This window comes from Malaclemys terrapin, chromosome 8 (genome assembly GCF_027887155.1).
Source record: "Malaclemys terrapin pileata isolate rMalTer1 chromosome 8, rMalTer1.hap1, whole genome shotgun sequence".
NCBI lineage: Eukaryota > Metazoa > Chordata > Testudines > Emydidae > Malaclemys > Malaclemys terrapin.
Window position 1 is genome coordinate 65352255 of NC_071512.1, and position 26494 is coordinate 65378748.

General features: G+C 41.8%; 1 protein-coding gene across 1 annotated transcript in view; it reads left to right on the forward strand.

Annotated features, from left to right (window-relative positions):
- Nucleotides 1-26494, forward strand: part of CFH (complement factor H) — a 100145-nt gene that overhangs the window by 26031 nt on the left and 47620 nt on the right. The window contains exons 7-11 of the mRNA XM_054037505.1: nucleotides 5556-5735; nucleotides 11995-12195; nucleotides 19573-19755; nucleotides 23698-23874; nucleotides 25884-26060. Coding sequence (XP_053893480.1) covers nucleotides 5556-5735; nucleotides 11995-12195; nucleotides 19573-19755; nucleotides 23698-23874; nucleotides 25884-26060 — 918 coding nt within the window. The remainder of the gene's footprint in view (nucleotides 1-5555; nucleotides 5736-11994; nucleotides 12196-19572; nucleotides 19756-23697; nucleotides 23875-25883; nucleotides 26061-26494) is intronic.

The window sequence follows — 26494 nt, forward strand, 5'->3', positions numbered from 1 at the left end:
TTGGCTAAGCAAACACTCGGGACAGCTATTCTCTCCCACCGCTCATGCAGCTGTGGCGCCATTTTGTTTTTAGAGCATTAGCTGAACTAACACAAGTCTTTCTCCTTGAGTTGGGAATCACCTCAAAGTGTAGACATACGCTTAGGATAAATCTTAGTTATATCATAATTACAGACTAAGATATCTATTTATTGGCTGTAATCTTAAATATTGATCCATTTTGTGTTTTTACTTACATTATTATATAATTATGTACTAAATGTGTTTGACACAGCCTTGTGTTAACCAGTCTTGCTGATAGGTGGAGTGAAGCAGCTAAAGTGAACAAATTCCAACAAGAGTATCAGCATTGTCTGAGGAGAGAAATCAACCAATCACATTTTGTTAATTAAAAAAAGCTGCCTTGCAATAAAAAAAATCACTGTAACCGTATAATGGGTACAGAAACAGTATTTTCAACAAAAATAATTTTCAGAGAGCCCTTTAATTGCTGACCTATCATTAAGTAAATGCAGTTGGTTGAGTCCTGTATCCAGCAAATGCCCTGCCTTGAAGATTTGTTCATTGTAGCCATTTCCCTCCTCCTCTCAGCAAGACTGGTTAGTTCTTTCTCTTGCCACTTGTGTGTGTATATATAAGGGCAACAAACTATCTGCTATACTGAGTGCATGCAGTACATTTAAGTGGCTGTTTTCCCGCTCAGCATGTTCAGTAATACTTTGCTTGAACTTCATAAGATGATCATGATATTTTGCCCTCTGTTGAGCATTCTTACCCCAGTGTAAGATGACCAAGTGCCTGCATGCCAATGAATGTAGCCTGCCTGGAAATACCTATATTTGACCTGCTCAGCTCCAACCTAAAAGGGTTCCTTCCCTGGCAACACGGTGGGAATAGTGAGTTACAAATGCACCACACAACCTTCAGGAAATGGTTATGAAACTGCAAAATTACTCATTATAAATGTGAAATACAGACAGAGTAAGGAACTTCTTGAAATGAACATGCTTTCAAGAGTGCTTTATAAATAGTAAAAAGAAGGTGCTACAGGAAGGCTAATGAGCATTTCCAAAATAAATTCAGCTTCAAACAATAAATACAAAATGACCCAACCTTACAACAGCTTGAGACAGATGAATGGCCAATGGAGAAGCAAAGGTACTTCCAAGCAGAAAATTATATTGGGACAGTAGAGAGGACATGCACATAAAGCCACATATGCTGAGATTCTGCACAAAGGACATTATGTCATCATACTACACAGTGTGAGGTCAGAAATGCTAACCATAATCCTCAATACCCATCTGGGTATTGAGAATTATAAGTACAGAGTTCAAGTGATCCTGTTATGACTAGTCATGAATGCTACTATTGACGAGAGCATACCCAAATGTGAAGTCTGCACTCAGTGGCACTTTTGCATTTTTCTTTCTGTACTGAAACCATGAGATTCCTAGTTGCTTTGGGGTCCAAAGATGAATAGCCTGTCATGTTACAGAGGACAACATCTCCTGATTTCAGTTTCCACTGTTAGACTCTCTAATGTCCAGCACTGAGGAGACATCCTTCCAGTCAGTGAAAACTGGAAACCTTTTCCTTTGCAATCCTTTCCTTTCCTAGTAAATTTCTTGTCTATTTTAGCCCCTGGGATCATTTAAGAGTCTGAGGATCTCTGTATTTGTTAATGACCACTCAATGAATGAGGACAACTTGTTTAATATGCACCAAGATTGATAATTGTACAAACAAGTCATCCATATTCTTCAAAATTCCCATCAGTAATTATAATTATAATTATTAGGGTCCATTTCCAAATTCCTATTTTTATAGAGGTTAACTTTCTAAAGGCTTATCTATGAAAACTTAATTTGATATCACTACTGTCCCTGTTACACTCCCCCCAAAGGGGATGGATGTACAGCTTCCACAGTCCTCCAAGACTCTGGGCCAGGGAGTGAGGATCTAGGCATAGGACCAAAACTCAGATCCCAGGCACTGGAACTTCTTTCACCCTCTTCTATTTTTTGTATGAAATAATTTGAGATAAGAATTCTTGGAAAATATTTTTATTCTAGGAGTAATCTTAGTGCTTAAGAAAGTTGTCCCCCACCCCCAAAAAGCACACCATACTGAAGTCACTTATTTTTTTATCTATAGAACAAGAATAGGAACTAATTAAAGAAAGTCCGAAGGCCTGTGTGTTATAGGAAGCCAGACTAGATTATCACAGTGGTTCCTTCTGGCCTCATGATCTATGAATGGAACGGTACAGGCTTGCACCCCACCCACATGCCTCAAGCCTGACCTTTAGGGACACCTCCACAGGTGAAAGGAATATTTTAGTTTCTGTGCCCACTTAATCCTTGGCCTTTCTGCTTCATATACTAATAAAGGCGCTAATTAGTGTCAATTGTGCTGCACTTTTATAAAATATAGGTACCTGTCCAGTAGGTGCCAAAGAAAGCCTAACTCATTTCATCATCCACCAACCAGACATGATATTATTACTTTTGGTAACTATCTAACTGGGTCATATTCAAACCAGAGATGAAAGGATCTGTATTTCCTACAAATCTCCCAGTCCTCCCAGTCCAGTATGTGATGCATTCTTTTTTTTTTTTTTTTTTTAATTATCTACAAAACGAGTGCTGTAGTTTCTATCCCATTCAGTTCCTACAAGCTTATGAAGCTATGAAGAGATGCAAAGCTCACAATCCTGTTTAACTCATTGATCTAACTCTAGGGGATCCAGTAGCATCAGTGACAATAAAATAAAATAAAATCTTCCATTTCAGCTTGTTAAAGCACCTTGCTTCCACATCAGGACTCCTCACAACAATCCATGCGTCTATCACTTCCAGATTGGATCATTATGTTTTCCTGAATATGAAAACAGTGCAAAGGCTCCAGCCAAAGAAGAATGTTGTTGTCTGCCTTCTCTATCATAAATATGTCAAGAGCACATAAAGCCAGTACTCTGGTTCTTTCCCTGACTGCAAAATATTTCCAATCCCAGTTCAAGGCTTTGATCTTGATCACAAAGCCATTAATTGATCAAGTCCCAGTTATAAAACAAATTTATGACCTGCCAAGACAGTTGCATTGCTCTGGGAAAATGTCAATCACCAAGCCTAGGAAAAAGTGTATGTGAGCCAGATATAAAGCATTTTTGCTGTAAGAAGTGTTGTAATAATTGAGTTCTAGCAGGCCTACCCCAATTGTAAGCTTAACTCTGAAAAAGTAGAAAAAAGCTTATAAAATGGTCCAATCATGCATAAAAAATGCTGATGGGAAAAATTACACAAGGAAGACAAAAGACCTACTGATGTAACTAAAGGATTGTGTTAAGATCATATCTGGTAAACCAGAGGAGTGCGGGAATGGAAATCATTGGGAAAAAATTGGTGTCAGAAAGTAAGCCTAATTGGTGGACAAAATAATGAGGGGATGGACTATTTAACCCATTTCTTCCTCTTGGGGTCTGTGACAAAGTGCTTAGCTGTAGCACCTTAGTCACTTACGTAATTGCATAACAGAGAAGATTATGGTTTTATTGGAATAAATTAACTTGTCGTGGTGGGGATTGTTGACTTTGGGGGCAATGGTTGGGCTAATTAGGTTGCTAGCTCAATAAGGGGAAGATATATAATTGGCAGGAACAGAAAGTAAGGGGGGGCGATTGGAGAGTGAGCTGGAGTATGGCAGAGAAAGTTGGGTGGAAGTATCTTCCTGATACATGCCTGTGCTATGTTCTGCAGTGCTTGGAATCTTCAAGATTAAAGGTACACATGGAGGAAAGAAATGGACTGTATGTATGTTCTAAGAGAACATGCAAATAGGCCAGGCAGTCAGCACACTGGGTAACTGAGCAAGCATCCTGTGACCGGATCCTTTTTTTTTTTTTTTTTCTTTCTAAGACTTCAGGGAGAGTTTGCTGACTGGGTGGGAGATGGGTGGACTGAAAGGAGTGAACTTTCATCATCAGGTTTGCAACGCACACCATCCCCTGGGATACTATGACACCATTGGGCCTTCATCTTGATCCTGAAAGACATCCTGACCAGACTGTGCCAAAGAGACAGACCCAGAAGACACCGCCATCTTCACCATCTCCCCCTAAATCCTGGGTTGTGAGACTTTGGTTCCTGCTCTCTCATTCCCTCCTTTGTGTCATTTTCCACCTGTAACGGTGCGACGACTCACCCTACAGCGCCTCCTGATGGTTGTTCAGGGAATTAGCTCTTTCCACTCAGGAGTGCCCTCTGCAGGCCGGTGTCCTGCTTGCCGCTGGCCCCAGTGTCCCTCCCGGACCCCAGTGCCCCTTACCTCGAGGTTCCGCCCCGTGCAGTACCCTGCAGTCTCACTGGGTCTCCAGTACCCCACAATCTTCTCTGCAGCCCTCTCCCAGGGCTGCTTTATGCTCTTCATGGCAGGAGCGGGGTGATGACCCCACTACACCACCCCTCTCTTTTCTGTCTCTCTCTCTCTCATTTTGCCTTCTGTTTTGTAAAAGTCTGGCTTAGCCAGCCAAGACTGTATATTTTGCAACAGCGCTGTGAGCCTGTGACCAAAAAGGCAGCTAAAAGCAATGCCCTAAATAGCTTGCTGTTGGTACAAGTTTGTGAGGTCTGTAAGTGGCTGATAAGCAGGTATGCTGTGCTTGTATTTCTCCAGCAGAAAAGTTGCAAGTAAGAGTCAGCACCGGAGACAAAAGCTGCATTTAGTATTCCTCTATTCTGTTCTCTCCTCTTTTGTGTGTGCTTGTCTTGTTTCATCTTAAAGGAAGCAGGATCAGACTTTAACAATAGAAGCAAGCTCCAGCCCATAACTAACTTCTCTTAGCCCCCAAAAGAACAGTTATTATCATCTTTAATGCCATCTAAAAGACTGTCAGGCAGTCCTTTTTCCTTCTAAAAAAACCTCTCTACAGCTTAAAGGGAAGGGCACAAGGGATATTGTTAAAATAAAACCCTTCCTTGATACATTGCATTTCAAATGCTTTAACTGTTTTTCCTTCTTTTTTGTGCCTTTAAAAGATTAAAATGATTTTTAATGGTGTGATTGCCATGGGACTAAGCAGGCCCAGGACTCTGTACTCAAAACATTGAACCATGTTTGTGTTGTACCATGACAGGGACTTTCTTATTCCGTCCAACCAAACACAACAAGGGTGCAGTGTGGAATCCACTGCCAGAATAAATTAGACACATTTGGTCTGATCACCTTTAGGTCTCACTACAAGACTTCATTTTTTGATCAAGTTCTCCCACAATAATCAGAATGACATTTAGAACAACTGCCTCCTCCTCATCCCAAAACTAAAATAAACTACCTCAAGCAAATACTGCCATTACTAAAGATGGGAAAAGAGCTATAGACTTCATTAAGTCCATAGGAATCTCACCGTGCTAATTTTATGCAGAAGATGTTCAGAGAAGACACTGCTAGTAAAGCTAGTAAAAAAAGATAGATGCAAATAATCTTAATTGAAGGGGGGATTTATAGCCTAATGTCCTATTTCCAGTTGTTAAACTTGTTTGTCTGTTTCTGTTTAGAAATAAGATGTGATCCTCCTACAGTGATTAATGGAACCTACCGCTCTGAAAAGAGAGTGTTCAGAGAATTAGATGTAATCAGAATATACTGTGATCATGGATTTCACTTTGAAACTGACAATAGTGTAAACACAGCAGAATGCACAAAGAATGGTTGGTTACCTATTCCAAGATGTGTCTGTAAGTAGATTTTGATTTAACATGTTTTTTAAAATGTCAAAGTCCAAACAATTATTTAAGGATTATAAATGGGTGCAATTGACAGTATAAATGAAAATGAAATAAATATATTTGCAGGGGTTTTCCTTTTACAAAGTTTACTTTGACTTGGAAAAAACACGTGAAAATAACATGATATGGAATAAGTTAACAGAGCTGTAAATAACTATACAATCAATATATGTGCTATGATTTATTTGGCAAATTTGTGCTAGACTGAACCCTTCTATGGGGAAGATTTGTAGCTGTGTATTTTAACCATCCAAATGGTAGTATGCCAGGCACAATACCAGTAATGTATGAATGGTAAAAAGAGAAGACAAAAACCTATTGGTCATATCTGTACTCTGACATATCCCACAGTCTTAGTTTTGTGCCATCAGTTTCTGTGTCTTCATTTATTCTGAACTGTCAGAGTTTCTTCCTGAAGAAGAGCTCTGGGTAGGCTCAAAAGCTTGTGTCTCTCTCCAACAGAAGATGGTCAAATAAAAGATATTCTCCCTCTCACTTGGTATCTCTAAATATCTTAGGACCAACATGACTACAACTACACTGCATACAACAGTTTCTTTCAGGCAGTTCTGCCTTTGCCAAATCATGAATTTCTTCTTCGAGGCATATCCCTGTGGGTGCTCTGCTTTAGGTGTTCATGTGTCCCTGCCCTTGTAATTGGAGGTTTGTGGTAGTAGTGCCTGGTTGGGTCACATATGCGCGGTCCCAGAGTCTTGTGCTGTCTCAGGCGGTTATCTGGTGCTTTGTGAACAACCCTCCCTCAGTTCCTTCTCTCCTGTTTTTGGCTTGAGTCAGAGCATTTAGCAGCGCCTCTGTGCCTGGTCTTATTAGTATAGTTCTTCCCTATCTAGACAGAGTTCTTGTTAGATAATAGCTGACTTCTCTTCCCCATTTACTTTCCTTTTCCTTCTAAAAACAAAATCTCTCAGGCTAGAAGATTAAGTTAGCCATTAGTAAGTTAGAGTAATTCATTTTCCCCTTACCACAGTGGGGGTGGGGAAAACATGTCTCTGAAGGATATGCCCAGTTCCCTGCAGTTTAAATGCTGCCTCACCTGCCAACTTTCTATCCCAGACAGGCACTCGCAGTGTGTTCACTGCCTCAGCAAGACACACATACCTCCAAAAGTGCTTGCATTATCACAATATAAAAGCCTGAACCAGGAAGGTGAGAGACTTACAACTCAAACTCCTTGTGATGGAGAAGTCTTTCTGGCCAGTATTTGAGCCTGAATCATGGACTGGCCCCCCCTCCCCCCCCCCCCGCTTGGACAGAGGTCCCTGACTGCTGCCTCTGACAGAGGCTGTTCCTCAGCGGCTCAGACGAAAGATTGCCCCACCAGGAAAGTGGCCAAAAACTGAGCTCCAACTTCTCCAGCTAGGGAATCTGCCAAGAAACAGCACTCCCCAAACTCCAGCAAACTCTGTTAGTATTGACCATACCAGCACCCTCCACTGCCGAAATAGCAGGACCCTCCAATACCGTGGGTACCATAAGAGCAAAGGACCCTAAGTGGGCAATCTCAGACAAGGGCAGTGAGGGGAAATCGAAACCCTTTGCCTCTGCACCGTCGGAGCTGACAAGACATTTGGCACAGAGCAGCTTGGCACCGCTGTAGCTCATGGCACCACCTGCTGCTGGCATAACACACACGGTGCACACACTGACAACCACACCACAACAGTCAGTACTGAGCACCACATCTTCAATGGTACCAGTGTTACCGGTACTGCAGCAATTCTTATGCCAGAAGGACTTATTGGTCACCTCGACACTGGAATCTCCAATCCTCGGTACCGACATCACTCCATTGGCAACCATAATTCCAGCACTGGAAAGGGGGGACTGGTTCTTGGCCCTCTACCTCCAGGACGCCCAGAACTGGACACAATAATCCACTTGAGGCCTAATCAGTATGGAGTAGACCGGAAGAATTACTTCTTGTGTCTTGCTTACAACACTCCTGCTAATCCATCCCAAAACTATGTTTGCTTTTTTTGCAACAGTGTTACACTGTTGACTCATATTTAGCTTGTGATCCACTATGACCTTTCCACAGTACTCCTACCTAGGCAGTCATTTCCCATTTTGTATGTGTGCAACTGCTTGTTCCTTCCTAAGTGGAGTACTTTGCATTTGTCCTTATTGAATTTCAATCTATTTACTTCATGCCATTTTTTCAGTTTGTCCAGATCATTTTGAATTTTAATCCTATTCTCCAAAGCACTTTCAACCCCTCCCAGCTTGGTATCATCCACAAATTTATAAGTGCACTCTCTATACCATTATCTAAATCATTGATGAAGAGATTTAATGGAACTGTACCCAGAACTGATTCCTGCAGAACCCCACTCATTATGCCCTTCCAGCATGGCTGTGAATCACTGATAACTACTCTCTGGGAACAGTTTTCCAACCAGTTTTGCACCCACCTTATAGTACTTCAATCTAGGTTGCATTTCCCTAGTTTGTTGATGAGAAGGTCATGCAAGACAGAATCAAAAGCTTTACTAAAATGAAGATATACCACATCTACCATGTCCTCGCTATCCACAAGGCTTGTTACCCTGTCAAAGAAAGCTATCAGGTTGGTTTGACATGATTTGTTCTTGTTACTTATCACGTTATTATCATCTAGATGTTTGCAAATGGATTGCTTAATTATTTGCTCCATTATCTTTCCGGGCACAGAAGTTAAGCTGACTGGTCTGTAATTCCCAGGGTTGTCCTTATTTCCCTTCTTATATATTGGCACTATATTTGCCATTTTCTAGTCTTCTGGAATCTCTCCCATCTTCCATGACTTCTCAAAGATAATTGCTAATGGCTCAGATATCTCCTCAGTCAGCTCCTTGAGTATTCTAGGAGGCAGTTCATCAGGCCCTGGTGACATGAAGACCTTTAAATTGTCCAAGTAATTTTTAACTTGTTCTTTTCCTATTTTAGCCTCTGATCCTAGCTCATTTTCATAGGGGGATAGCTCAGTGGTTTGAGCATTGCCTTGCTAACTCTAAGGTTATGAGCTCAATGCTTGAGGGGGCCATTTAGGGAACAGGGGTAAAAATCTGTCTGGGGATCCTTTGAGTAGGGTGTTGAATTAGATGACCTCCTGATATTCTATGATTCATTTTTACTGACATTCACTATGTTAGACATCCAATCACTACCAACCTTCTTTGTTTCAGATTTCACCAAGAAGTCATTAAGCACTTCTGCCATTTCCACATTTTCTGTTATTTCCCCTCACCTCATTGAGTAGTGGGCCCACTCTGCCCTTGGTCTTCCTCAAGCTTCTAATGTATTTGTAGAATATTTTCTTGTTACCCTTTATGTCTCTAGGTAGTCTGATCTCATTTTGTGCCTTGGCCTTTCTAATTTTGTTCCTACATACTTGTGTTATTTGTTTATATTCTTCCTTTGAAATTTGACCTGGTTTGCACTTTTTGTAGGACTTCCTTTTGATTTTTTGATTATTGGTGGTCTCCTGCCATGCTTCTTATCTTTTCTATGCAATGGGACAGTTTGCTCTTATGCCCTGAATAATGTCTCTTTGAAAAACTGCCAACTGTCTTCAATTGTTTTTCCCCTTAGACTTGCTTCTCATGGGAACTCACCTAACAACTCCCTGAGTTTGCTAAAGTCTGTCTTCTTGAAATCCATTGTCTTTATTTTGCTGTTCTCCCTCCTACCATTCCTTAGAATCATGAACTCTATCATTTCATGACCACTTTCACTCAAGTTGCCTTCCACTTTCAAATTCTCAGCCAGTTCCTCCCTATTTGTCAAAATCAAATCTAGAACAGCCTTTCCCCTAGTAGCTTTCTCCACCTTCTGAAATACAAAATTGTCTCCAATACATTCCAAGAATTTGTTGGATCATCTGTGCCTTGCTGTGTTATTTTTCCAACAGATGTCTGAGTAGTTGAAGTCCCCCATCACTACCAAGTCCTGTGCTTTGGATGATTTTGTTAGTTGTTTAAAAAAAAGCCTCATCCACCTCTTCTTCCTGGTTAGCTGGTCTGTAGTAGACCCCTACCATGACATCACCCTTGTTATTTACCCCTTTTATCCTTACCCAGAGACTTTCAACAAATCTGTCTCCTAGTTCCATCTTAACCTCAGTCCAAGTGTATACATTTTTAATATAAAAGGCAACAGCTCCTCCCTTTTTTCCCTGCCTGACTTTCCTGAGCAAACTGTACCATTCTATATCAATATTCCAGTCATCTGTATTATCCCACCAAGTTTCTGTGATGCCACCTGTCATAGTTGTGTTTATTTACTAGCATTTCGAGTTCTTCCTGCTTATTTCCCACACGTCTCTCATTAGTATACAGACATCTAAGATATGGATTTGATTCCCTCCCTCCATTCTGTCTTGTCTCTCCTTTATCCCTGCTGTAACAACCCAGGCTCCCCCCCCCCCCAAATTCCAACCCTTCTTCCAAGTCTCCATGTTTTTTACTTACCTCTGGGCTTTGATCACCTGCCCCCTTCGCACCTAGTTTAATGCCCTCCTCACGAGGTTAGCCAGTCTGTATCCAAATATGCTCTTCCTCTTCCTCGGTAGGTGGACCCCATATCTTCTTTGCAGTCCTTCTTCCTGGAACAGCATCCCATGGTCAAGGAAGCCGAAGCCCTCCTGGCGACAACATCTTCACAGCTAGGCATTCACCTCCAGTATGTGTCTGTCTCTACCTGGGCCCCTACCCTTGACCGGAAGGATAGAAGAGAATACCATTTGTGCTCCCAGCTCTTTCACCCTTACTCCCTGAAGTCACTTCTGATCTGCTGAGGGTGTTACTTTGCAGTATCATACGTGCCCACATGGATGAGTAGCATGGGGTAGTAGTCAGAGGGCCAGATCATCCTCAAAAATCTCTCCCTAACATCTCAGATATGGGCCTCCCAGAATATAATATAATATATTATAATTAATATAATTAATTATAATTAATAACCTCCCGGAATGTCATGTCAGGGCGTAAGATGGGTGCCTCCGGCCCCCTCAGAAGAGAGTTACCAACCACCATTACTCTGCGTTTCATCCTGAGAGTGGTGGCTATGATGCTCTCAGCCTTGAGGGAACATGACTTCTCCTCCATCTTTGGGGGTGATTCCTCATTGCTCTTTGCAAGGGCAGCATATCTGTTTTCCATCACCATGATGGGTGGGTTGGGAGTAGGGGTGGAACACTGCCTGCTGTCAGAAGTAACCAGCAGCCAGTGTCATCCCTGTGACAGAGCCAGATCCTCCTCCTCCTCCGGTGGTATGACAGCAATGCTCTGTAGCTGGATAGTATCGGGGGGTAGCCGTGTTAGTCTGTATCTACAAAAACAACAAGGAGTCTGGTGGCACCTTAAAGACTAACAGATTTATTTGGGCATAAGCTTTCGTGAGTAAAAACCTCGTGAGGTTTTTACTCACGAAAGCTTATGCCCAAATAAATCTGTTAGTCTTTTAGGTGCCACCAGACTCCTTGTTGTTTTTGTAGCTGGATAGCTTCCTCAGCATCGGATGTTTCCAGGTGAATACTCACAAGGAATTCCTCATGGGTACAGATGCTCCTCAGCCTGGCCACCTCCTCCTATAGCTCTCCCACCTGCTTCCTCAGAGATTCCACCAGCAGGCACCTTTCACACCTTTCCCCCCAGCCTGGCTTTCTGAGAGTGGGAAATGCAATTCCATACCAGGATCTGGGTAGAGGCATCCATGGTTAGGTTGTCTATCTGGATACAGGCGCAGATGGAGGAGACAGGAGCAGTGTTGGCACTAGCGATGCAGCCCTTCCTAAACATAGCAAATATATCATGGATCCCTCTTACAAGCTCCCTCTCAAACTCCCCTGTTTGCGGTCCCCTGGTCGCTAGCTCCCCTTGGTCACTTAGCCTCTGGCTTTTAAGGCCTTCTCTCCTAGGTCAGCCCTACCCCCTCATTAATCACACAGGGGTAGGGTGATCACAAGGCTGATTGGGGCTGATCAAAGATGATCAAGGATGATCCAGGGAACAAGAGCTCTAACAATCCCCGGGCACACAATCCTAACTGATCCAGTAACTGAAATAACAAACTCACTCACTTTCAAACTCTCAAATAATGTAGTACTAAAGCTGAGGGGAGAACTGATGAGTAAACATACAGAACTTAGCAAATTAAATATTTCTTTCATGTTCCTTGTAATATTGTACATTTTAAACTTTTTTAAAAGTGAGACCCTGTGACGACCCACATCTAGAAAATGGAGAATTATCTGGGTTTTATCAAAACTACAAAGAACAAGCCTTTCCAGCACGCTTAGGCTCGTCTGTTTACTACAGATGTTTTAATGGATACGTATCTAAAAACGAGGAGAGGTGGACTCTAAGTCGATGTACTAAAGAGGGCTGGGATCCAATGCCAAAATGCCTTAGTAAGTAAATATACATTTTTATTATTTCCTTAAAAATTCTATTGTACTATAAATACTAATAAATATATAGAGCAACAGCCTCATGGGGGGGGGGAGAATGGGTGTTACTACATTGCTGCTCCTTTCCATCCCCTGCACTCCCCCAGCCAAGACTCTCATCCAAGGACATGAGTGTCTCCATAAAAGGATTCTCCCTCACATGAGGCAGCAGCAGCATTAGAAGGAGCAAGAAGTGGGAACAGGCCTTCAATAAACAGGTTGTAGGATTTGCAGAGGGGTTGTTTGTTTTTTGTTCTTTTTTCTCCTTTTCCTTCCTCCTCATTGCAAATCTCTCCACCAGCATTTCTATCCCTGTTGCAAGGGCTGGGTTAGGACATGGTATCCCGCTGACAGTGAGTGTTTTAGCAGGAGGTGATGGTGTCTAGTAAGTTTAGACAGGGGGAACAAAGATCAATAACCAATAGGTGGAGAGACCTATGGGGAGGGGTATCTTGGGTTGTGAAATTTTCTTGAGGAAGACAGGCTCAAGTGGTTGTTTTCTTTAGGATGCTCAATTATAAGGAAACTATCTGTGAGGGTGACAGACCTACAGGGATTCTTTCCTTTTGTGTCATTGCTTGCATGTGCACAGAGTCTCTTCCTTCTGTGTGTGAATGTATTGTTTCTTGGATGGCTTTTGCAGCTTGCCCTGGAGGTCACTATTTTAGGCTGCATATGCTTTGCCTTTTTGAGGCTTGCTCTTTGGTAGTCAAGAGGGTGGAGTGCCACTCCCAGATAATGTGGATGTGGAGGCCTACAGCTGGTAATCCTGACATATGCTAAGGCTGGTTTGCGACACTCTTGCCATACAAAGCAAATCTAAACCTGACCTAAGTGGCCAACTGAAGATTCCCTTATATCATTCCACTTTGCAGCCTCAGGCCATCCATCAAATAACTTCATCTCATAACTATCTGTAAAATCTTCTCTCATTCATACAAAGACTGACCAAATTCTGGTGGTTTTCACAATCATACAAAATCTACAAATGAAAGATACCGTAACAAGTCAAAGATTGCAATAGGACATAGGCTCTTTCGAAAAATGTTTTGCTACATCAATATCATGCAAATAATATCTGTACTTCTAACTAGATAATTATTATTAGATACATAACTAGTGCATAAACATGGCCTAATTCTGAGTCTTACATAAGATCATAAATTATGTTCTTTACGTGAAAACATCAACTATTAATATCATAATGAACAATTGCATATAGTACTTCAGCTATTACCCTTCCCTTTATAGTTATGACACGCCCCCCAAATCACAGATAGTGTTGAATGTTTGGTCCCACACTGGCTGTGATTTCTTCCTGGAGTTTTAGGAGAAAACAGAGTTAATAAGACACATGTACCTTTAGACATACTACTGATTATATAAAAACTAACAATATGTTTCATTTTAAGAACAATTGTTAATCAGTTAACTCTGGGAAACTTTTCCGGGAGAGTGCATCAGCCACTTTATTAGAAGCTCCCGAAATGTGTTGTATTTCAAAATCAAAATTTTGGAGAGCTAAACTCCACCGAAGAAGTTTTTTGTTATTTTCCTTGGCGGTATGAAGGCACTGTAGCGCAGCATGGTCTGTTTGTAGTTGAAAACGCCGTCCCCAAACATATGGGCGTAGCTTTTCCAGCGCGTACACAATGGCATAGCATTCCTTTTCGCTGATTGACCAATGGCTTTCCCTTTTAGACAGTTTTTTACTGAGAAATACGACAGGATGCAATTTTTGATTCGGTCCTTTCTGCATTAAAACTGCTCCCACGCCTCGCTCGGACGCATTTGTGGTTACTTGGAACGGTTTGTTAAAGTTTGGGGCCCTTAGCACAGGGTTAGACATGAGTGTTGCCTTAAGCTGGTTAAAGGCCTTTTGACACTCATCAGTCCACTGAACTGCATTTGGCTGTTTCTTTTTGGTTAGGTCTGTTAGCGGGGTGGCGATTTGGCTGTAGTGGGGTACAAATCGCCTATAATATCCAGCCAAGCCTAAGAAGGATTGGACCTGTTTTTGAGACTTTGGAACCGGCCACTTTTGGATAGCATCCACTTTGGCCTGTAGGGGATTTATAGTTCCTTGACCCACCTGGTGCCCCAGGTAAATCACTTTGTTTTGGCCTATTTGACACTTTTTAGCCTTAACAGTTAGTTCTGCCTGCTGGATGCGCTCGAAAACTTTTTTCAGGTGCTCCATGTGCTTTGCCCATGAATCAGAAAAAATGGCCACATCATTGAGGTAGGCAACTGCAGATTCTCCCAATTCCGCTAGGAGACCATCTACAAGTTTTTGGAAGGTGGCGGGTGCATTTCGCAACCCGAGAGGGAGTACATTGAATTTATACACCCCTGCCTGGGTGACGAAGGCTGACCTTTCCTTAGCGGGTTTATTTAGTGGTACTTGCCAGTACCCCTTGGTTAAGTCCAAAGTAGAGATGAATTGGGCATGTCCCAATTTCTCCAATAGCTTATTTGTGCGTGGCATTGGATAGTTGTCAGGACGAGTTACAGCATTTAGCTTACGGTAGTCCACGCAAAAGCGTATTTCCCCATTTGGTTTGGGAACTAGAACCACTGGAGATGCCCATGCACTCTTAGAGGGGCGGATTATACCCATCTGTAGCATGTCCTGGATCTCCCTTTGTATAGCAGTTTTGGCATGAGGTGACTCCCGGTAGGGTGGGGTTCTAATAGGGTGAGCATTACCTGTGTCAATGGAGTGGTATGCCCGTTCGGTCCATTCTGGAGTGGCTGAGAAAATTGGTGCAAAGCTTGTGCACAGCTTCTTGATTTGCTGTTGCTGCAGACGTCCAAGGGTCGTGGAGAGGTTCACCTCTTCCACGCCACCATCCTTTTTTTCTTCGTAGTAGACACCTTCAGGCCACTCCGCGTCATCTGTTTCCTGGGCTGTAAACTGGCAAACGTTTAATTCTCTAGAATAAAAGGGCTTAAGAGAATTAACATGGTATACCTTAGGCTTTATGTTGGAGGTGGGGGAGGCTATGAGATAGTTAACAGCTCCTAGGCGCTCCTGGACCGTGAATGGTCCTTCCCACGACGCTTCCATTTTATGGGCCTGGAGCGCCTTTAAGACCATGACTTGGTCTCCTACTTTGAAGGACCGTTCTCTGGAATGTTTATCATACCAGGCCTTTTGCTCTTTCTGAGCATTCTTTAGGTTTTCTTTAGCAAGGGCTAAAGAATGTCGGAGGGTGTTTTGTAGGTTGCTTACAAAGTTTAGAATGTTAGTTCCTGGAGAAGGCGTAAACCCCTCCCATTGCTACTTCACCAACTGTAATGGCCCCTTAACCTCACGGCCATACACAAGTTCAAATGGTGAAAACCCTAAACTGGGATGTGGTACAGCCCTGTAGGCAAAAAGCAACTGCTGCAACATGAGTTTCCAATTATTGGAGTGTTCATTTACGAATTTACATATCACGGCCCCCAAAGTTTCATTAAACCTCTCCACCAGGCCATTGGTTTTATGGTGGTAAGGGGTGGCAACCAAGCGATTCACCCCATGAGCTTCCCACAGGTTTTCCATGGTCCCTGCCAGGAAATTAGTTCCCGAATCTGTAAGGATGTTGGAGGGCCAACCTACCCTGGCAAAAATGTCTGTTAATGCCTGGCACACACTTTTAGCCCTGGTGTTGCTTAAGGGTACTGCTTCCGGCCATCGGGTAGCAAAATCCATGAAAGTCAGTACGTACTGCTTTCCTCTGGGTGTCTTTTTTGGGAAAGGACCCTTATTGGTCCTTTAGGTCAGATGCCAGCCAGGTTACCTGAGCTTCTTAACCCTTTACAGGGAAAAGGATTTTGGAGTCTCTGGCCAGGAGGGGTTTTATAGTACTGTACACAGGACAGCTATTACCCTTCCCTTTATAGTTATGACAATCACTTTCTGAGAAAGATGGCCCACCATCTTTGGAAGATGGTCCTGAAGCAGTACTAGCAGAGAAATAGTACGTTGGAGTAACTTGCTTACAATTTTCTCTTTCTAATTTTTTTTTTCTGCTCTGCTTGGAAATTGTTGACTGGACATCTCATTGAAGCAAGGTTAAAACGATATTGCAGTGCTGTCATTAGCACCTGGCAACTTACTGTGATGCCAAATCACACCCTCAATACCAACAACACAAAAGTCTGGAAAAAAAAAATTAAACTTCGACTGTAAAAGCTTAAACTGGGACAAAATCAATAGCAGCAGGGGGCATAAATTTAGTTGTTTTTTTTGTTTTGTTTTAGTGTTAGCATAAATGTTTTTAAATTCTCCACTGTATAGTGTATATTTCAAGAAGTAGCAGCTCCCCAGGAAAGCAGAGGCCTGGGGCTGTAGCCTCATTACTCCCTGTCCTCCAGTCCAGATCTTGTGCCCTAAATATAAGGCCAGTATTTCTCAACACAGAGGACTTGGAAAAAGCCATCGGGTGCATTGTGAATTGTTGCATATGTTGTTACAATCTAAAGTAAAGGAAATCTTGTTCCCTCACCTCTTGCACACCTCTACTCTACTGGCTCAAATATTTTCTAACAACCTCTTGAAACACACACACAAATAATATATAGGGGCTGGGTACCAGTAGACTTGGTCTGGTGTGTGTGTGTGGGGGGGGGGGGGAAGGTGAAACTAATTGGGAGGTCGGGGAGTGGAGCTTCCTAAAAGAATCACAACTGTTACACAAGGTCTTTAGGCAATACCCAGGCTTTCTTAGCCTAGTGCACAAAGCTTTTTACAAAGTCAGATTCTTACAACTTTAAGTGGAAAGTTTTGAGAGCCAGCTGAAAAAAACTACAAGTCTTCTCCATCTGTTATGCAGAGTTTTTCATGGAGCACCTAAGAATATCTTACTCTCAGCCAGCCCTGTTTGATGAGCCTCAGAATGTATATCTACACCGTCCACGGCAGAGAACCTCCAAGTCTGTGGCAAGAGACTTGGGCTCGTGGAGTTTACACTACCATGATAAAAATGTCTGTATAGACATTGCAGCTCAGGCTGGAGCTTGGGCTCTGAAGCCCACCCTCTCTCAAGCCATCAGAACCTAAGCTCCAGCTTGAGCCACAGTATATACAGTTATTTTTAGTGCGGTAGTATGAGCCTGAGTCTGTTGACCCAGGTTTGGAGGCTTGCTGCCACAGGCTTCCACTCAAAGTGTAGATGTACCCAGAGAGTTTCTGGTCCTGTTTTCTGGAAGCTGCACAGTTCAATGCTTCCACATGACCCCACCTCACTTCTCCCCACACTCCTAAAAGTTTAGAATGCAGTTCAGTAGTTGTTAAAACTACAAGTGCTAAGAAACTAGAAAGTACAATTTTATGCCCCCCATTGTTAAACTTTTACAGGGTGGTCTGGCTGGTGGGGACACAGTCAATAACAGCAAGACTGTTAACAACATTTTAGTCTGAAAACTGAAATTCTAATCCCTAATGATGAGGCATGAGGATGTATGAGCATCTGCCTATGTATGAACTTTTTAGTTTGCAGCTTATTTGGTTTTCAAGTTAGAAGTGGCAGGAATATAATGAATGGGTTTTGGGGTTGATTTTTGGTCTGGTTTTATTTATTTATCCATTCTTTCCATTTTTCAGGTCTTGGTGTTTAAAAATTTTTATTCTACACTTTGGGAAGTGGGGGTGGGATGGGGGACAACTTTCTCAAGGCCTTTCAGTAGAATTCAGACCAACATATAACTCAGAATGGCAAATCCAGTACAAGGTCAGTAGGCTCAGAGACTCATGTAGCAAGTTATTTTCATGGAGGGATTTGAAGCAGAAGGATGGCTGGTACACAAAGTGGAAGGCTTTCCAGTGCAGGCCCTGTCCTGACAAAGTACAAAGTCACAAGCACCTCATACCTTCACTCACACTGTAATTGCCAGTCACACTTTCCTTGCATTTGTGGCTAATGGAAGTGGGTGGGAAAAAATGGTTAAGAAAATATTCAGGGAAACAGAATTTTGGTCCTGGACCTTGTTCTTTGCTTGCAGGTTGTTGGGGAATAGAAAGCTGTAGAAACACCATCTTTAGCCCTGGGCAGGAGGAAGCAACTTATCTTGCTCTGTAACAAAACTCGTGGCATTGGCTAAGTTAGTGGTAATGGGATGCAGAGTAATTTACCATGAGGCCTTAAGGCCTTGGAGGAAAATCCTGCCTCCATTGAGATCAATGGCAAAACTTGCATTGAGTTCACCAGGCTCAGGGTTTCATCCTTAGATAGTAACTGATGAGTGAGAAATGGAAGAGCTCCCAGAGAATTTAGAAGAAAGGAAAAAAATGCCTACTTGCCATGAGCACCATGTTATCCTGCTAGATAATATTGGGAAGGGAAAAGATCAGTTCTGATGATGTGGCAGGAACTAGAACCCAAACCCAAGCCTGTCTGAATAATACATTTCAATTTGCTGCATGAAACACCAACATTGTGAATTTAGTTTGGAAGGCTTAACACAGTTACCTTTACACTTCACCATCATCACTTCATCACACTTCTCCAGAGACTAAGCACAACGAGGAGGAAGTGAGAGATACTTCCTTTGGCTGTTGACCCTCTCCTGTCACCTTGTTTATCCTGGACTGTTGATGTGTTTTCCAAAGCAGTGTTCCATTACAATGGCATAATGTAAACAATCCCGTCACATCTGACTTCTTGGTTTTTTATTTTGGATTGACAGAACTTTTCAGCTGGTGCCCAAGCCTGAACACGAACCCAATCAAAAGCAATGATATCTATTTCCCTACATGATGGAGATTCAGTAGTTGTATCAGTTGGATTCTGTAAAGATGCTTTTTTGTTTTAATATTCAAATTCAATTAGTAGCATAGTGATACCTATAACTAAAATAACTTGAGGGAATAATATGATTGATAAAGACTTCTGAAGGTTAATGCTATAAATGAATCTGTGCAGACACCACTACTTAAGAGGCACATTGGGCAAGACATTTGGCTAGTGTAAATCAGTGTAGCTCCATTGAGGTTACTGGAGATTGCTGTTTCACACCAGCTGAGCATCTGGCCCATATGACCTGATTCTTTACTGTCTTGCATCTTGTGTAATTGTTTACAGCTGTACACGGGGGGTGTAACAAGGAGCAGGGCAGTGAAAAAATCAAAATCTTTGATTCATGTTTGAAAATAAAGGTCTTTTCAGTATAAATTGCTGCAGTACTGTGTAGCAAAAACATTTTATTTGAAAGATTTTTTTTTTTTAATTGAATAGCTACTTTTAAAGAGGGTGGGTTGTTTTTTTGTTTTTTGTTTTCCTTTGTTAAATGGCTGACTTCCATTTGGTATTTTTTTTTTTTTTTTTTTTTTTTTTTTTTTTTTTTTTTTAGGAAAGTGTTCTCTGGATCATTTGGAAAATGGTAGATTTCTAGTTAGCTATTGGAAAAGAACCTACAAAGAAGGTGATGAAATTTCATATGTGTGTGATCGTGAATATAGCCCTGAAAATATGAAAACCAAAGCCACATGCACAAAGAATGACTGGTCCCCTACTCCAAGATGTATCTTTAAAAGTAAGCAGCATTTATGTTCTAATGAGCGGTTAAAAAACATAGACATGTTACGATTATCATTTTCCTAAGATAAATTGAAAAATACCAATTCTAGAAGGTGACTTGTCATGAAAATGCACATTTCTGACCCGAGTAACTGTGTGATTGTATTGCAGTGACCCTCAAACTTCTTCACCCAGCTCCTCCCTTCTGTTTGTCACCCCATTTGTTGTGTCATTTCTAAAAGTTAGAATGTAAACTCCTCGAAACAGGAATTTCTTTGTCTTCTGTAAAGAGCTGAGCGTATCTTTCTGGGTTTAATATAATAATAGTCCCTAACCCTGTTCTTCCTTATCCCAACTCCATAGTCTTCCTTGTTCCCTTATTCCCACCTCTCAGTACTGAGCAGTAGGAGGGGCTAGCCTCCCTACATACAATCCTGTCCAAGATCATAGATACGTACTAAGGTGGCTATCCACTAGCATTACCATAGCTGTACCTCTATTTTTAGTGTGCTAGTTTGATCAGAGCTAAAGCAGCTATGTCTCTTCATGCTGGAATTTACACATTCCATCTCTAATGTAGACATATGCACAGTCTCAGTGCCTGGCATGAGTGTGGCCCATAGGAGCCAGGAGAGGCAATTGCAAGGAAAGTCCTGCTCAGCCCCAGCCACCTTGGGATTGAGCGTGTTCAGTACGGATGGAATCTTCAGAGAATAATCAAGCTCCAAGCATGTACAAACTGTGATTTTCCTAGGTTTATATCTTGGCCAAATTTGGGTGCATTTTCTGAACACAGCAAAAGACCTATCTTTGACACCAGGTGGACACCACAGCCAAATTCTGAGTTCTTGCTCCAAACCATGGAGATGCTAGAGGTTCTCAACAAAACAACTGTAACAATAACTTAACATGGACAAAACTGAATGCGGGAGGCAATCTAGTGACAGAGGATGTGGAAAAAGCTAATGTACTCAATGCTTTTTTTGCCTCTGTCCTCATGAACAAGGTCAGCTCCCAGACTACTGCACTGGGCAGCACAGTATGGGGAGGAAGTGACTAGCCTTCTGTGGAGAAAGAAGAGGTTCAGGACTATTTAGAAGAGCTGGATGAGCACAAGTCCATGGGGCCGGATGCACTGCATCCAAGGGTGCTAAAGGAGTCGGCGGATGTGATTACAGAGCCATTGGCCATTTTCTTTGAAAACTCATGTCGACTTGTCGAGGTCCCAGATGACTGGAAAAAGGTTAATGTGGTGCGCATCTTTAAAAAAGGGAAGAAGGAGGATCCGGGGAACTACAGGCCAGTCGGCCTCACCTCAGTCCCTGGAAAAATCATGGAGCACGTTCTCAAGGAATCAATTCTGAACCACTTCAAAGAGAGGAAAGTGATCAGTGACTAACTATGACAATATCTGGTGTCATAGATAGTCAGCATGGATTCACCAAGGGCAAGTCATGCTTGACTAATCTAATTGCCTTCTATGATGAGATAACTGGCTCTGTGGATGAGGGGAAAGCAGTGGCCATGTTATTCCTTGACTTTAGCAAAGCTTTTGATAAGGTCTCCCACAGTATTCTTGCCAGCAAGTTAAAGAAGTATGGATTGGATGAATGGACTATAGGGTGGATAGAAAGCTGGCTAGAAGGTCAGGCTCAACGGGTAGTGATCAATGGCTCCATGTCTAGTTGGCAGCCGGTATCAAGCAGAGGGCCCCAAGGGTTGGTCCTGGGGACAGTTTTGTTCAATATCTTCATTAATGATCTGGAGGATGGCATGGATTGCACCCTCATCAAGTTTGCAGATGACACTAAACTGGGAGGAGTGGTAGATACGCTGGAGGGTAGGGAAAGGATACAGAGGAACCTAGACAAATTAGAGGATTGGACCAAAAGAAATCTGATGAGGTTCAATAAGGACAAGTGCAGAGTCCTGCACTTAGGAAGGAAGAATCCCATTCACTGCTACAGATTAGGGACTGAGTGGCTAGGCAGCAGTTCTGCAGAAAAGGACCTAGGAGTTACAGTGGACAAGAAGCTGGATAGGAGTCAACAGTGTGCCCTTGTTGCCAAGAAGGCTAACGGCATTTTGGGCTGTATAAGGAACGTTGCCAGCAGATCGAGGGATGTGACCATTCCCCTCTATTCGGCATTGGTGAGGCCTCATCTGGAGTACTGTGTCCAGTTTTGGGACCCACACTACAAGAAGGATGTGGAAAAATTTGGAAAGAGTCCAGCGGAGGGCAACGAAAATGATTAGGGGGCTGGAGCACATGAGGCTGAGGGAACTGGGATTATTTAGTCTGCAGAAGAGAAGAATGAGGGGGGGATTTGATAGCTGCTTTCAACTACCTGAAAGGGGATTCCAAAGAGGATAGGTCTAGGCTGTTCTCAGTGGTACCAGATGATAGAACAAGGAGTAATGATTTCAAGTTGCAATGGGGGAAGTTTAGGTTGGAAATTAGGAAAAACGTTTTCACTAGGAGGGTGGTGAAGCACTGGAATGAGTTGCCTAGGGAGGTGGTGAAATCTCCTTCCTTTGAAGTTTTTAAGGTCAGGCTTGACAAAGCCCTGGCTGGGATGATTTAATTGGAGATTGGTCCTGCTTTGAGCTAGGGGGTTGGACTAAATGACCTCCTGAGGTCCCTTCCAACCCTGATATTCTATGATTCCATGAAAACAGAATATTTTACCCAAACATGAGTCTCTGAAACAGCTAAACCATTTCAGCTTAAACTTTTCAAAACAAAGCAAAAAATTATGCTCAGGCAGACACAAGACATGGAAACCTTCAATCCAAACAGTTAAAGTCTAACAAAGTTACAAGAAATTGAAAATGGGATTTTATCATGCATGGTATTGGGCAAACTTAATAAAAGATTTCACTACTAGCTCCATCTGATATGGCTAAATTGTGACACTTAGCCACTGGTCTGGTCTGTGTTGGGGATAGTGTGGAGGCAAAGTGGTCCAGGGAGCAATTGTGCCCCATGAAATCCTATCTTTCCCCCAGCTTCCTACGAGGCAGAAGTTGTGTATGCATTATACCATATTTGGGGATAGTGCAGCATGTTCCTTTGTTGATGCCTGGTCAACACTTCTGGATGTTGCAAGCTGGATTAAAGCCATGGCTCCCCCTTGCCTCTCTGCTTCCCCTTCCTCCATGAGTGGCTTGCACAGATTGTGTGGTTGCTCTGGGTGCTTGATCCTCAATTAAGATATCATGTGTAAAATCAAGTCATCAAACTCCATAACAAAATTCAGCCATACACCCAAATCCTGCCTCAAAGTCTCATTCCATCCCTATCTCTACTCTTCCTCAAATGTCCAAGAAAATGGATGAGCTGTGCAGTGTATCCAGGAGGTCAGAAAATTCAGGTAGAGAGGGAATTCCAAATTTGAGTGCCCCTCATGGATAATGTTCTGCTAGCAACACCCTCTCCTTTAAACATAGGGAGTCCAGCATGAATGCTCTATTGATCACAGCTGTGGAGAAGCTGTCTCTGAAGAAGGCAGGTTGTGATTACGTGATGTTTTATCACTGTCTTCCTCATTGATGAGCCCCTTATGATTTGTCAGGTGCATTAAACTATGACACTGCTTCACCAAATTACTTATACATACAGCACATACAATAAAAAGAGAGAACTTGTCCCACATAATCAGAGTCGGCAGTGTCAGAACCAAAATGACCATTTTCAGTGCAACCATCCTTTAGATTGTCTTTGACAAGTCAGTATCAGGAATGATTGTGAGAGATAAGAAACATTGATATGCACTCTGATTTCTTACCTTCCTCTCCCACTCTCCAAAAGTATGAAGGAACGTATTGTTCAAAAAGTTTTTAAATAGTGTTCCTCCATTTCATTTCAGGTGTATCTCTTCTTATGGTTACCTTATGCTTATGAAAAATATGTTAATTGACAGTATTTATCTTGAAGTAATGTCATTCTCTATTTTAGAAATATGTGAAAAAGTTGACATACAGAATGGTTATTACTCTCAAAGTCAGAACAGCTTTAATTTAAATGAAGAAGCAACATATAGTTGTCGAATTGGTTACACGACTGCAGAAGGAAAAGATGTAGGGAAAACACAATGCCTTAAAGGAGGATGGACTCCTTTACCAAAGTGCATCAGTGAGTAATTTAATGATTGAAGAACTCTCTACTTTGTCACATTGCTCCCTTCTTTCTAACTAGAGCATGAGTTCCATACTCAGGTATGGGGAGAAGCTTGCGTCTTCATGTTGGGAAATTTGCAAGACTGAGACTCCTCAGGTTATGTCTTACTATGATTGGTCAAAATTAATCTATCGTTTGGGAAAATATTACCATCATAAATAAGAGAACTTGCCATTGATTGATCAGTATTTAATTCATAAATACATACATTTTATGTAAAGTAGCAGAGCACATTTTAAAAACTTTCTTCCGATTGTTGTCGCTTTAGGTATATTAGTTATCCTCCTCTACTTGTGAGAGTCCCTTTTTTCCAGGTGAGAGAAAATATGATGATTAAAGTAGAGAATTAAATCTTCCACCGAGTCCAAGTGTGGGACTTGCATCTCTTCCTTTTATTCCAGGCTGCATTATTTCCTGACTATTCCTCCTTTTACCCTATTAGTATCCACATACATAGAACACCTTTGGGAATAAAAGAACTTGCTTATGATTTGTCTTCAAATGAAGTCCATTCCATTGCATAGAGAAAAGTATTAAATAAACAGCATAGCTACCAAGACCTAGAAAATCCCATTTATGCTGTCTGCCTGTGAAAGTACGTGAACTTTAAGCTATTTGCAGTTCTGGCTCTGGAAAGTGGTGTCCCTTGTGATGACACCTACAATAGCTCTACCACAGCGGGGTCAACAGAATAGTCTAAATAAATAAACTTTCCTTTGGATGAGTGCCTCTTTATTAAGTGGTCTCCAGTATTTTCAGTCAAGAATAATCTTCATGTTTCTACAGGGAGAAGATTCCCTTCTTCTTATGACTAATTTGGAAATCAGTAGGGAAATGTGTCTGACTTTTCTGGTTTTCAAGGATGCCATGATTTGAAAATAAAGGCAGTGAGCATGACAGTGCCACAGCATTTATTAGTTTGGCTGGTAAGCAAGGACCAGACCCTCAGGACTCGGTATTAGCGTCCACATTATTTAATGCAGTGACAACTCCGTATTTACTGTTGTATGCTGCTTTCCACTTCTTATACTTTTATACATATAAGGCTAAATTCACCACCTGTTCCATCTGCTTTGCATTTCTCGCATTACACAAAACAGCCAGAAAAACAGTTGTCTGGTTGGAATTCATCCCAGGTGTGAAGGGTTTACAAGGGAAAAGGCAGCATAAATGGGATGTCCTGGCCCTTCTGGCTGCTGAAATGACCCTTTGGGGCCATAGGTAATCAGCATAAGATAGCTTGAAGGAGGAGGAGCAGCCTCAGGATCTGGAAGACAGAAGGTTAACTTAGTCACCTTTGTTCTATACCCAGCTCTGGTTCCTTGCTGAACATAGCTGGATCAACCAGAGAATCTGTGTCCTGGATTTCCTACACTGGAGCAGAATCTAGCCCTTACAGATGACTCCAGAGGACTATGACTACAACCGAACTGTAACAGCTACAATAGCACAATATAGTACAGTAACTGAAAGAAGGGAATTTATCAAGTTTCAGGTGGTAGGAAAAGGCAATGACCTGAATCCAAGGAAGGAAAACTTTTGTGCTAGGAAATATTGTGAATTTTAAGAACATTAGTGTTGACTCTCAAGGGAAAGGTTTGAGTCACTATAATCACTGTAGATTTTCCAGGACAATCAGTTCTGGTAAACACTAGTGGAAATGATGTAAGAAGTAAGGATGCAAAATGCAGGTGTATACTTATTGCCTAAATGTTCATTTCTGGGCCTGCCTTCTAAATCTATGAAACTTTTTTTCCACCACCACTTATTCCTAAAGAAAAATTAAGGAGATATATTGTGTGGTATTTTGTGTAGAATTTTCCATTTTGATATTGCACTGTAGAATTTTCATTTTTAAATACACAGTTTGAGACCTAAATTCACAAAGGTAGATATAATGAGGATGCTTTAGAAAGACAGAGTGTCTAGTTAAGAACAATAACTAAATTTCTCTAATTCTACAGAGACATGTAGAAAGCCTACTTTCAAGAATATTAATTTCCACACAAATGAAAGTGTGTTTCTGCCTGAAGAAATACTGGAATATGAATGTGCAGATGGATACCAAACTGTAAATAAAATCATAACAGGTTACACAGAGTGTGGCATAAATGGATGGACTCCCGAGCCCCAGTGTCTGGGTAAGATGGTTTTGTTTTGTTTTAGATAAACTTCTACTCTGCAGAACAAATTCCTTTGACTGGTTTTAATAGCTTTTATGATTACTAGTTTAAATAACTCTGATTTAGGTGCATGTTACATTGTGGTTAATGACTCGGTGGGAATTGTTGATGTCTGATGGAATAGCCAAGAACTATTCATTGTATTCAGTCAGCAACCCCGAGAAAAGAATGTTCTTCATAGTCTAAAATGACCCCATTTTCTGATTCCTAGTTTTCTTTGGAATTCTGGAACAAATTCCATTGGTGACATTATTGATGTACATAGTGCAAAAGCTGTATTTTGTATCCTTCCAGCTCTACTTAAAGTACTATTGTTACAGACTAGATAGCCAATGTGGGTTGAGAAATGGTGGTAGACATATACTAGGACCACAACAAGAGAAAATTCTGTT